The sequence below is a fragment of the Alligator sinensis genome, unplaced genomic scaffold, assembly GCF_000455745.1.
Source record: "Alligator sinensis unplaced genomic scaffold, ASM45574v1 scaffold1130_1, whole genome shotgun sequence".
Taxonomy (NCBI): domain Eukaryota; kingdom Metazoa; phylum Chordata; order Crocodylia; family Alligatoridae; genus Alligator; species Alligator sinensis.
This window is the reverse complement of record NW_005842358.1, coordinates 128,777-142,796: the sequence shown is the minus strand read 5'-3', so window position 1 is coordinate 142,796 and position 14,020 is coordinate 128,777. Positions and strand designations below refer to the sequence as shown.

General features: G+C 42.7%; 1 protein-coding gene across 3 annotated transcripts in view; it reads left to right on the top strand.

The window, feature by feature from the left end:
* Positions 1 to 14,020, top strand: part of ZNF385B (zinc finger protein 385B) — a 262,176-nt gene that overhangs the window by 144,362 nt on the left and 103,794 nt on the right. For all 3 annotated transcript variants that reach the window (XM_006029114.3, XM_006029115.3, XM_006029116.3), the window contains exon 2: positions 3,239 to 3,369. In XM_006029114.3, coding sequence (XP_006029176.2) covers positions 3,239 to 3,369 — 131 coding nt within the window. The remainder of the gene's footprint in view (positions 1 to 3,238; positions 3,370 to 14,020) is intronic.

The window sequence follows — 14,020 nt, the reverse complement described above, 5'->3', positions numbered from 1 at the left end:
GTTGGAAAATATCAATTTTCTGCTCAGATATGACAGCATGGATTATGTGAACTGTATCTATAGATCCATGATAGTAGGATCACAAGACAAAGGGAAAAAACCCTGTCTTATCTCAATTAAGTTTCACCCGGAATGTCCTAATCAGAGAAGTCCTAGGTGCAGTGAGATACAGCTATTTAACTAACCTTTAAGGGTGGGGAGGGAGGGTCTGCCTGTCATATTGTAGGAGGGTGTGGGTGGTTTGACATGATGAGGAAGACAGCTGTTTGCTCCATGTCTTTTTTCTCTGCCTCATTCAAAAAAGTGCAGGGACCCCTGAAATAGCTTAGATGCTTCATTGGCTTTGCCTTTGCCTGGGACCAGAGAATCACCTAACCCAGGACAATTCCTGTCCTTGCATTTTTCAGTTGTGGCTGCTGTGAAAGATAAGAGAAGAGGCAGAGAATTAGCTGACGAGTGGTTGTAGAGCAATGGGACTGGAGTTCACTGGGGCAAAAAAAATCAAGTGGTTTGTTGTGGGATAGAATTAGTTTCTCTACATTAGAGAATCATTGGTTTTATGGATGATTTATATTGGGGGCAGAGAACGAATTCAGTAGGGGATGAGAGGGCATAACTAAGATGATGCGAGTAGGGGAGAGAGTTTGGACTAGAGATGAGAAATAAGGTTGTAATATAGAACCCAAGTTGGGAAAATTAAGGGGGAAGGGATGGATTTGAGAGATTAGTTTGGTAACCTTGAGGGGGTAGGCTGGTAGATAATAAATTGACTGGGTGCCTGGAAAGTATTAAGGAACAGGTAATTACATGACTATGTGCAAGACTTGATAGATAAGGGGAGGTCTGAAGAAAAGGTGCCTGGAGGGTAGGAAGAGGGGACAGAAGGGAACTGAGGGCTGAGTGGAAGTCAGTGAATGGAATTGTTTAGTTTGATGCATATGGGCAGTAGATAATTGATTTGAAAGCGGGGGAAAACAAACGAGATAAAGAGGGTGCCTACAGATGTCTAGGTAGCTTGTCAGGGAGATGTTCTACCTCATGGTGTTTTACACAAAGTGCCATGAGTTAGAGTGCCAGTGAACCCAACCAGTGTTTGCCTGGGGGAGGGGCTTGAGCCTGCCTGCACCAGCCCTGGCCAGCAGACAGGGGTGCTCCAGCAGCCTCCCAAGAAGCTGTTGAACCAACCCTCTCCCCAGCCCCACCCTTCCAGGTCCAGCTCTGGCTGTGACTCCCTTCCACCACCCCCTTTTGCACCACCCCAGTACCTCAGTCAGCATAGTTGGGGGGGACATGAGGTGGGGAGGCTCCATTCCACCCTGCCCCCCACCCCAGCTCCAGCCATGGCAAAGCCAAGCTGACAGCTGTATGCTGCCGCTATCAAGAAGCTTGGGGAGGGAGCCCCCCCACCTTGCAGGCCCCCCAAGGTACCCCAGCTGGGGTATTGTGGGGAGCTGACCCAAGCCTGCAAGGCAGGGACTCCATTCCCCCAACTCCTTGCCCAAGCCTCTTGACAGCAGCAGCATGCAGCTACTGCTGGCTCAGCTTTGCTGTGGCTGGAACTTGGGGGGGGGGGGGAGGTGAGGGAGGGGAGACTGGAGCCCCCTCACCTCACCGGCCTGGGGCAGCTCCCCTGAAGTCCACATCAGGGGCACCTTCTCCCACTCCCCTTCCCCTCCCTTCTCCCACTGCACAGGGAGGAGACTCCTCTCTGTGGCAGCACCGGGGAAGGAGCTGGGCTAGTGCTTGCCAGTGCAAGCACTAGCCCAGCACTGCAATGGTGCGTGGGATGCAGGTGGAATCCCCTGCATTTAATCCTTACAGGATACCAGGACAGAATTTCCCTAAGGTGTTCTGTTCTAGAGCTTCAGCTAATAGCAGATATAACGTGGGTTACTTTTTTGTGCAATCAGCCATTTTAAAAGCATTCTGCAGCCATGAGCAGGTGTTGTCACAAGCTGTAGAGTGCTTGCAGGTACCTTATCTTCCGAAAAATGTAACTTGTGTAAGCGCCCAGAGTTTTAGTAGTCTGTATAATAGCATCATTTTGTAATTGCAATGCAATGCATGTCCAGGTAGTACTATTTGGGTTGGTCTAATAAAAGAAATCAAATTCACCCAAGGAACCTTGTCTGCCTATGTCCTTAGACCAACACGGCTACAACCTAAACCCCTGTGTCCAGGTAGTAGTGTGATAGGTACATTTATAAATGTGTGCAATAGTTCAGGCTTTCATATGCCTTGCTTTTTTGCTTGATAGGATCTTATTAAATATTTAATGAATTTAGAGTACCTAGGGGTCGCACACATAATTGTAGAATATTTTGCATTCTCAGGTAGCAAAATGTAATTCCAGTGATTAGATATTTACACTGAGGAGTGAAAAATTTTGCAAGTAAAGTTCGTAATTACAAATTTATGATTTGGGGCTATGTCAACTGCAGAAGAAGAGTGCAAGCTGTAGGGGTTCTGGTACCCTAGCTCAGTTCCTACATCTCTGTTTAACCTTACTTCTCAAGAGTGTCCAAAGCATTGAATAGTTGTGCGTTCTGAGGCAATCTCTTCTGAGACAGCACCTCTACTCCTTATAATATTCTTCATCAGGAAGAAAGAGAACAAGAAAATGAGTGACTTGTTAACCAGGTGGGTTAAGACACTCACTTAAAAGGTGGGACACCTAGGTTTTAGTTCCCTACCCCAGTGAAAAATGTTTAATTGTTTATACAAAGTGGAACATTCTCAGCAGGAGGGACTGAGAGCCCTCTCCCTTCTTGTCTCCATGAATATGAGAGAGTTGTGCAGCATCTCTGTACCCCAGCTAGCCTAAACATCAATATTGGCTGATCAAACAGGCAACCCTGAAATGCAAAAGCATGTGTTTTCAATAGGTACCCAACCCCTTCCTTTTTGCTTCTTAGGAATTTTTCATTTTTGGAAGGGTTTTATTCTACCTGTCAATGTGATTTATTTACCATATGCCTCTGTTCAGGATCTGAGTAGCCATGGTCAGGGGGAAGTGCTCTGCTTCATCTAGAGTATGAAGAAATAGGAATTGTTTAATTGTATTAACTCCTACTGCACCACTTCATTATTTCTGTGTAATGTTCATTTTTCGCAAGTTGGGGTAGCAAGAAATAATTTTTCTCTACCTAGATTTATGTGCAGGGAAGCGCACGTGTAAACTGCATGTTTGTGTATGAGAGAGTGATATCAATCCTTGTTTTTGCTTTGCTCTTGGCAGGCACTACGACACTTCCTACCCTTGTGCGCACACCTACCTTGATGATGCAGCCTTCACTGGATATCAAACCTTTTATTTCCTTTCCTGTGGACAGTAATTCTGCTGTTGGACTCTTCCCAAATTTTAACACCGTAAGTAAACTTATTTTCATGTTATCAGTCCCATCTTTGGTCTCTGCTTTCTATGAAGAGTCTAATACCCAATGCTTGAGGCTGTCTTACAAAACTGTATTGTTGACATAAAACATTAGACAACCCTTTTCAACTCTATTATGGTCTCTAATTTCTTACATAAAGGACAGTGACAGAATATCATCTTGTATTCATTTGTGTAAGCAGGCACATTCCCTGTTAATGCATCTTGCTCCATTGCTCCATGGTTACTGCAGAGCCTGCAAAAATAGAATAGTTTACTTCTTGGGATGCTATTGTATATAGAAAGAACAGCATGGGTGAGAGTTACCAAGCAATTGTGTGTGTGTGTGTGTGTGTGTGTGTGTGTGTGTGTGTGTGTGTGTGTGTGTGTGTGTGAACACATGTAATAGAAAAAGAAAAACTAAAGCTGATTTTGGAAAAAAAAATGTTTAAAAATAGCTCATTGAAATCATTGTAACCTCACTGTAACCAAAAGATCCACTCTGATTTATTCTACCTAAAGATTTGGCCTTGCTGGGATAGAAACAAGTGAATATGAAACTGTTATATAGCCAACTGAAATAAGAAGTACAATTTTCATTAACCCACTCTGTGCACTTCGGGGTATTTTTTGTTTATGTGCTTTATTATAAAAATAACACCTGTGGTGTTTTTTTTCCCAATGGGCCTGCAGTAAATGTCATCGCTAAAAGGCAGCTGTACTGTTTCGTTTATCAGAGCAGGAACAGCAACAATCTACTTTTCCAGTCTAATTTTTAAAATTGTTTTCACTTAATTATCCCATACACTGAAATCTTTTAATAACATGCTTTACAGTTTATTAAATGATTCCCGCATACTTACAGCATATAACTAAACCCAGTATTTTTTATGTTTGCCAACCTTGTTTTTCCGTGTTCAGATAATTCAGCAGGGAATCAGTCTGTAAATTGCAAGTTAGTAGCAACAGAAAGAGAAATGGTTCAGGTCATTCTATGAAGAAGAATTTCTGCCCAGCCAGTAAATATAGTTGGCTTTTACATGACTGTTACTTGAATTGTACAGCATCATAGTTGTCACGGTAATCAGAAAAAAAACTGCATTATCAACACCACCAGACAGTGGTTGATTGAACCACTGCCAAATGTTTCCTTTTGCAAACTTAGCTTCTGTTTGAGGTGAAAAGAGCAAAAGGATTTTTTTCCCCATGTCTTGTAAATAAGTTCTTCTGAGGCCCTGTGTTGTAGTGTGATTATACCACCCAAATTTTTCAAAGGCTAGTGGCCCATCCTTTCCATTATAAACAATTTATAAATGCTACCGTATTCATTGAAAAAGCTGTACATAAAATTACGTATCATTCATGTCTGTGTTTTTGCATGTACACACACATCTAAAATAATTTCAGATATAGTTGAAGTGAGGGATCCAAAATTGTGTATAATGCTAATTGTTCATGACATGTTCTGTATCTATTTCCATCCCCTTTTTATGACAATTCAATATCTTATTTGGTTGGATTTTTTAAAAATGTTGCTGTACTTGAGCCATTCCTTTTCACTAAACTGTAGATATAAACTTTATTTTTTTTGTCCTTTGGATCCTGCAAATGTGAAGCCTACCTGTATCACTATTTATTCCTGTAGTTACTGAACATTTTATATTACAGTATTACCTGGAGGCTTATCAGGTTGGACATTTAAACTATTTTTGCCTACATGTTTTATCTTATACTTGTTCAAGTCTCTGCTCTTGGTGTTTCTCACAATCCCCTTTGGTTTTTAGTAACCAAAAGGGTTTGAAGGTGTCATCAGCAAAATTCATCAACTAACTTTCTGCTTTTTCCCTTGAAATTACTGATGAATATATTAAATAGTATTGCTACATACCATATTTTAACCTCTCTCCTCTGAGAAGCTGTAAATTTACTACTATTCTATTTCTAATTGTGCCTAATATCCTGTGGGTATTGATTTTTCTTTAATAGTATTTTATGATGGGCTTTATCAAAAGCTCACTGGAAAACTAAATCATTTACCTTCATCTACTGACAGCCACAATGATCACTTACTGTCATGTGTTCCCTTTCCAATTAACCAAGCATATCCACTGCGAATATAGATTTCACATTATATGCATAAGTGGTAGCTTCAGAACTGCCCCTTACTGGTTTTGTCTTGGTTTGTTTTAAATCTGAGTAAAAGGTTGGTTAGAGTATGTGTATGCAAAATCTGATCTCTCTCAAACATTGCAAAATTTGACTGAAAAGAGGGAACTTAAAGTAATTAGTAGTGTGTGCATGGTTAATGTCTCTTATTTGTAAGCCTGATAAATGCCATTAAATTGCATGTGCTTTGCATCACCTTGCCAAGAACGAGGAGCACATCACAGATTAACAGCATATGCTAGATATTAAAGTCCCCTGGAAACTTGTAAATTTGTGTTATTAAAGTCATAAAAAAAACCCAGCCATAATATTATAAGTTATATAATATGAGATCTACTAACATGGGGTGCAGACAGAAGTTCAGCTTTCCATTGTAACTGAGAACACCTTGCAGGAAGCGTTCTTAGTTACAACGATCCTCCGGAGCAAACAGAAGCTCACTGTAGGTTCTAGGGGGAGAGGAATCTAGTTGCTGGCTGCCAGCCTGCAGCCAGTTTCCCATAGCAATTGCCCCTCCTCCCTGCGAGGCTGCAGTTTTCAGAGTGGGAGTGGGGGGAAGGGAGCAGAGGGAGCTTGTTCTAGGCATTCTGTAGCCAGTGCTGGAAGGTGGTGTGAGTGAATTGGAGTACCCCCACCTCACCCTCCAGCAGGGGCTGAAAAACCCCAGACCAAACTCCCTCCACTCCCATAACCTCAGGGAGGCTATGCTCTCTCTCTTCAATTTTCCAGGCATTTACATTCTGAATGATGCAGCCAAACTTAAAATGTCAAATCAGTTCCAAACTTCTGTGGAAGACAACTTTCTGTTAGAAAAAGTAGAGGATACAACTAGGGCATCATCTGTTTTGGAACTTGTCCTGACCAACAGGGACGAACTGATGGAGTATGTGAACGTGATGGTTAATTTGGGAAGAAGCGATCATGATATGATAGAATTCCAGATCCTGAGACAGGGAAAACATGAGGTCAGCAAAATTAGGATGAAAATTAAAAATTAAAATTAGCCTGATTTCAAAAAGGTGGATTTCACCTGACTTAAGGAGCTAGTAGGCCTAGTATCATGAGAGGATAGATTTAAGGATAAAAGCACCCAAAAAGGCTGGGAGCTTCTAAGGGGCACAGTATTAGAAGCCCAATGAGAGACTGTCACAACATGATGGAGGCACAAGAATAATGGAAAGAGACCAATGTGGCTGCACAAGGAGTTTCTAAAATGCCTCAAATGCAAAAGAAAGACATACAGGCAATGGAAGAAAGGGCAGGTCACCAAGGACACGTACCAGGAAATAGCAAGAACCTGCAGGGACAACATGGCAAAGGAGGCTAATGACAACAAGAGGAGGTTCTATAAGTATGTTGGCCAGAAGAGAAGGATCAAGGAAGCTGTGGGTCCTCTATTAACATGTCAGGGGGAACTTCCACCCAAAGGTGTAAAGAAGGAGAATGTACTCAACAGCTACTTTGCCTCAGTCTTCACAAAAAAATTAAGCTGCCAGAAACCTAATAAGGATTATCTGGATAAGGAAGGGGGCAAGCTGAGGGAAGAAATAACAAAAGAGTCAGAGAGCTTTTGTTGCATCTGAATGGATTCAAGTCAGCAGGGCCAGATGAGCTTCATCCAGGGTCTTGAAAGAATTGGCAGAGGAGATCTTCAAGCCTTTGGCAATGGTCTTCATGAAGTCGTGGGAGATGGACCAGGTACCAGAGGACTGAAAAAGGCAAGGAAGAGGACCTGAGGAACTACAAACTGATTATTCTCACCTCAATACTTGGGGAATTATTGGAGCATAAACTTAGGAAGGCCATGGAGGAGGAAAGGCTGATCCATAAAGCATGGATTTATGAAAAAAAATAGTATCGAAGAAACCTGATCTCCTTCTTTGACAAAGTAACTGGGTGGATGAAGGGAATGCTGTGGATATAGTGTATCTGGACTTCATCAAGGCTTTTGACAAGGTCCCACACAACCTTCTCATAAACAAATTGGAAAAACATGGGCTGGATAAAAATACTACAAGGCCGATAGATAACTGGCTTAATAGCCGCAAGCAAAGGGTAATTATTAATGGATCCATGTCAAAATGGCAGGATGTTTTCAGTGGAGTCCCTGAAAACAGGGACTCCTTGGGCCAAGGACAGGGGTCTGTCCTTGGCCTGGTGCTGTTAAGCATGTTTATTAATGATTTGGATGCTGACATAGAACATTTCTTGAGCAAGTTTACAGGTGACATGAAATTGGGAAGTATTGTAAACGTGGAGGTTGTTTCAAAAGGATATTGACAGATTTGAAAGTTGAGCTAGAGCTTAACAGGATGAAGTTCAATATGGACAAATGCAAGGTGCTACACCTCAAGAAGAATAATCAAAAACACAAATACAAAATGGGGATACCTGGCTGGATGTTAGCTGTATAGAAAAGGACTTAGGAGTCTTCATAAACCACAGACTCAATATAAGTCTACAGTATGATGCAGCTGCACAAAGGGCAAATGTAGTTTTGGGCTGCATCAATAGAAGGTGTGGCAGGGCATCTTTGGTGCCTGCCACTTTAAGAGCCAGAACAGCTGCCAGAGCAGCCTGAAGGTGACTGCACCCCCAATCAGGAGTCACATGGCCAGCAGGAAGCGGCTTGATTGGAAAGTGAGACCAGCTGCCTAACATAAGAGCAAGCCTAAGCAGTAGGGCCAGCAGTTTGCAGCAAGCTGCCAGAGGAGAAACATCACCTGGCTGAAGCTGCTGCTCACATAACATCCTTGGAGGTACAGGACAGGAACTATGGGGATAGCAGGAGGCTCCTGGTCCTGGGGAATTACCTAAAGCTACACCATGCTGGGGTTGGATAGTATGGTAGGGCTGCTTGTGGCAGGGTTAACGTCCAGGAAATGCCACACCTGTGCCTCCCCAGTGAAAGGCGAGTATGAGATGCCAGAAAGCCTCAGCTCCCACTGCCTTATGGGTTACCCCGTGGAGGTATGACAGTGACTATGTTAAGAGTACTGTGGATAATAGAGTATGTGATAATGTACATAAAGACTATATTATAATATATATGCACCACCCTAAGCAACTGAAAACAGAGTAATATTAGGGAAGATGTGTGGCAGTCTTAATCACTATTGGCATCACAACCTGCTATGGCTTCAAGAGATGTGCATTCTCCAAATCAGTCTCCAAAAGGCTCCAAATCAATCTCCCACCTCTTCCTCAAAAGACTAGATTTTGGAAGAGAGAGCAGCACTACATGATGCAAATTTTTCTGGAAGTAGTACACCCAGGGAACTGTCATTCTGTATAAAAGCAGTTTCAGCAGTTTCTGAGATTCTATCATCATAGAAAATAATCAGCAATTCATATGCCTTCCCTCTGAGTTTGCCTTGGCCTCAAGGGTAATCAAAGCTTATAGTCCCAGTTGTAGCTTTCATATTAGAGAAATATTCTAAATCTAACGAGATTGGTTTCTAAATGCTGGTGCATACCTTAACATTGGGGGTATGTTAAGGCTAATGTCATCTAGTTAGTGCTTCAGGCTGCCTATACGTGTGCTCAGGGATAGGAGCATTTTAATTAGAGTGGTTCCCAGAGAGCTGCTCTAATTAAAACGACTCACCATCAGGTGTATTAAGACCACGCACAGTGGTGATGCATAGACAGTGCATGGGGGTGCACATGCAGCCTCTGAGAGCACCGGTGCACCTGCTGTCAGGCCACGCTCCCCACTTAGGCAACAGGCAGGTGGGGCAGGCAGGAGTGCCAGCCAGGGAGTGGGAGTGCTGGATGAAACGGCCGCTTCCGGCACTGGATGAAGCTGCCGCTTCCAGGTGAGTGTGATCGGCTGTGGGGGGACGGTGCGATTGGCATGTGCCCCCCCTGACTAAGGTGGCACCATTCACCCATGACCCCACACATTTAAAAATGGCCACACGATGCTTTATCTGAACCTCATTCAAATAAACGAAGTTTAGATAAAGCACTCCCAGAGCCATTTAAAAACACGCAGGGACTTATAAACGTGATGGTGAGGCCACATTGGAGTGTTCCAATTAGAACATGAACCAGCATGTGTATAGGCAGCCTCAGTGTCAACATGTTTATACTCTATTCATGTTGAGGTCTCCTCCTCAAACTGGATAGAGGCATCTAGAGCTGTTAGCCAAAATAAGCTAGTTTGGGTTGAAGAAAGGGAAGGAAAGGCTGCCTACTTAGTTACTGTCAAAAGTCCTTGCCTCTGATCTAACACTGGCTTTGCACTTTCAGGCTACTCCCTTGAGATATAAAATACCAGAATAACAACAGGGGAAGAGAATCTATAATGGCTTTTGTTCCTCTCATTCCTGTCTTTCTCTCCCTTCCCATAGCTCAGATTTTTTCCCCCATAGGGAGTCCAGAGGAAATGACCAGATCCAAAATTGGAGACCATCGGATAAGCACACTTATACAGTAGTTCATCCCACCCAGAGCTCTCAAGTGCTTCTGTTACTTTCATGTGCCCTAGACTTTCCAAGCTCTGAGGCAGCCGGCAGTCCGAGCTTTCCATAGCATGATATGAATTGCAGCCAGCTGAGGAATCAGGGAATCCCCATCTGTCAGCACCTCTGCAAAAACAGCTAAAGTGTTATTTTTAAAAAGATCAAAAATAAAGAGGGAAAATAGTTCATTTTCAGTACCTACAAAAGCATGTTCTCCTTCTTCCTCCCAATCAGATATTAAGTAATCTAGGAGCTATGAAGAGAAAACAGGATTTATTTTAAAAGCTCAAGATTCTTCTTTTGGGTACTTTACCTTCTTGTCCTATGCCAAGGTAGTCCATCATGCTAGTGCGTTGAATGTGCACCAATTTCTGCAGCCAATGGCACCAGCAGGGTGATGTGATTTGTCTCATGGCCAGCCATGTTTGACTCCTCACTTCTAATGACCAGCTATGTAAATGGCAGGCTTCAGCATGAAATTGGACTAAGACTCTAACTCATGTCTCTGGGCACAGAGCAAGGTTACTTGAACACTTTTCAGGTACTAACAGACATGTAGGTCCCTGCTCTAACTCATGGCATTTTACATAAAGCGCCATGAGTTAGAGCAGACCCCCTCCTCTCCTCCTCCCCTCCCTCCCCCAATATTTTCCTGTTGTCTCCCTGGGGAGAAGCCAGGGAGAGTGAGCTGTGGGTTGGGGTTTGCCCTGCCTTAGCTGGAGTTGGGGGTGGGGGAGGGTGAATTGGAACCCTCCCACCTCATGGTCCCCCCTCTCCCAGCCTCCCCCTCTCCAGCTCAGACCAGGACAACCCCAGCCCAAAGCTCACTCCCACTCTCTTCTGCCCCCTTCCTTCTTTAAAATGAAAGATAAGATTCCCATGACTCCAAGAACTGGAACTTTTAGAAAAGCTGCAGTTACCATGAGTTTGGTTATACCATCATCAGAGCTGGTAAGGCTATAATGCAGTTATAGAGAATGGGGAGGATCAAAACTGCTACTTTTGCCAGTATTCACAGCTGTTTGATACAAATAAAGGAAAATACTTTTCATGAATGTTTAATGAAAGCAAAAGAAAGTAAAGACTCAGGGATCCTGGGAGTTAATTCCAGGTTCTGAAGGGAACTCTTCTAATGATAACAGAGACTTCTGACACTGTCACAGCTTCTGACACAGCTATCTCCATCTTCCTCCTAATTACCCCCATATCCAGAGTGTTACAGACACTCTGGGGGTAGGGTTAGGATCCAGATTGAGCTGGCTAGATTGGAGAAATGGTCTTCAATAAATGTCCTTGTTGAATTTCAAGTTTGCCCTTGGGATGGAATAATTGCATGCATAAGTGCAGATGGGAATGATTGGCTAGGCTTCAGTACTGTAGAGAAGAACCTGGGGATTACAGTGTGGAAGCTGAATATGAGACAATTGTGTGCTTTTGTTACAAAAAAACCAAAAGCATTCTGGGTTATATTAACAAGAATGCCAATTTCAAATCAAAGATTTCCCTCTATTCAGCACTGGTGAGGCCTCACCTGGATTACTGTGTCCAGTTTGGGACCCCACACTTAAAGAAAGATATGGATGGGTTGGAATGAATCTAGTCCAGAGCAATAAAAAATAACTAGAGGCCTAAGAAACATGACTAAGGAGGAAAGGCTGAAAGAGCTAGGGTTATTTAGTTTGGAGAAGAAAAAGGTTGTGGAACAATCTTCTAATCCTTGAAGGGTGATTATAAAGAGGATGGAGAAGGGCTTTTCCCTGTGGCTATAGGGGACAGGATTAGGAGCCTTAAACTGCAGCAGAGGAAAGTTAGGTTGGAGATTACAGTCAGATTCACAGAAGTTTAGGGCTGTAAGGGACATCGTGAGATCATCTGGTTCAGCCCCCCTGCTCTGGGCAGGAAAGACTTCTGGGGTCAAATAACCCCAGCATGCATCCAGTCTCGTTTAGGAGGAATTTTCTGTCTATGGGTAGAAATAGACGTTGCTTGACATTACATGTGTGCCTCCATGAAAATTTTTATTATGGCACAAATGATGAGCAAATAGACATTCCTACCCATTGTCATGTCACATCAGTGGCCATGACATAACATAGTGTAAAATAGCAGTGCCATTTTATTGCAGTAGATGTCTGCCTGCACTCTCCAACTGCTTCAGACAGGTGCTCTGGGGGCTTGAAGGACCCAATGTAGTGCATCCCTGGAATCGCCATGTAGAATCAGGCCCTAAAAGTGCTTGAAACCAATATCTTTGACATTTCAGCAGTTCATTATCTTTATCTTGATGGAATTGCTTTCCTCTCGCTAGAGATATCAGCCTGTTCAGTGATTCAAGGGAACTGTTTAAAAAGGGAGGTTTGTTAGCTATAAATGTACTAGACATTAGAACATTGAAGGATGTTCTGCAAATATACTATGAGAAAAACAGTTCCATGTAGAATAGGAATTAGCAGAATTGTTGTCTAAATAAAGCTGGGTGAAGTATAGCAACATTTTGCTCAGGGGTATTTTATTAGTTTTCTATTATAGAAAAAGCTGTAAAAAAATCTAAATTCTCAACTTGTGTCAGTCTAATGCAAAAACTTCTTAAAGAGCTCTTCCCTAGGAATTGATGGTTCAACATCCCTTCCTCGGTGCTATGTTGTAATATTCCAAGGTCTTCTGGCCCTTAATCTTTGGCCAGAAGACTGTGACTTTTCTTTTTTGCATGTGCACATAGTAGCAGGGAACATCTAAGATGGTTTAGACAGGGACGATCTTGCCTTGAGCAGGAAGTTGGGCTAGGCCTTTCTTAGCCCTAATTTTCTATGATTCTGGGCCCTGGCAGATGTTACACTTGAGACATGGTTAACCAGTTAATCACATCTTAAGTACTACCCCAGCTATACACTCATGCAATTAACAGTGTGGTACAACAGGGAATATGCCACAAAGTTAGTACACAAAATATGTGTAATAAAATAATGTTTTGGTTGATTTCTGTCGCACCTTAAATTGAATATGTGGCCAGCACTGATCAGGTGATTGGTGCTTCCAACCTTGGGGGGTACACCTGAGCCCTTCAAGACCCCTGTGCACTCCTGCAGCTGGAAGTGCCTATCAGCCGACTGGTGTTCCTTGCCACCAGTGAACTGGGTTTCTAGCTTGCTATTTGCTGGGACAAGGGGAGTCCAGGATCATGATCTCAGGCTCCCCCTCCACCAGCAACAGGGTGCTGATCCCTAATTGCACAACTACACTTCCTGCCATGCACATGTGGCATTGCAGGAGGTGCAATTGTTGGGATCACAGATCAGATCTTATTGTACGTTTAACTAAATATCTGTCAGCAGCCTCTGGGAACAAAAATCTAGTCTCCCATTACTTTCAAACTGTCAGTCTTCATTGTATAATCTGTCTGATGTAATGGTAAAAGGTACCCAAATTGTAGGTATTTCTCCATGTGGCAGCCATGCACTAGATTATTGTTTTTCAACCAGGGTGCCAATTTAGTGGGATGTTGGTCACTGTTAGATAATCCCAGAGATTTCATATCGTACTTCATAGTGTTAGAAACTTTCTGACTTTTTGTGGTCTTCTGAATTCTTTGTAACAGAAGAATAGCTCTATTACTTTTCTGTAGTAAAAACAGGAGTGAAAACTAAGATCTGGCATTTTCCACAGGGTGCCTTGAGTCTAATGAGGGGTACCCTGAGTCTAAAAAGATTGAGAACCGCTGTACTAGGTAGAAAAGATCACAGCACTGCCTTATAACATCACTTGAAATAACAAGTTTCCACTTCTTTCTCCTGGCCTTTCATCTGTATCCTTATAATTTATTTTCAAGACATGTTCATTATCTGAATTTCAGGATGGGTCTGAGTAGTCATGAAACATCCTTCACTGATTCTCTTTGTTTGTTTGGTTTAACGATGCTAGCTAATATGTTTTAGTAATCAAAACACTCGATTTTTTAAATTAAGAAACGATATTGCTCCTTGTGTTTGCTACAAAGTGGATGACAGTTACCAGCTGT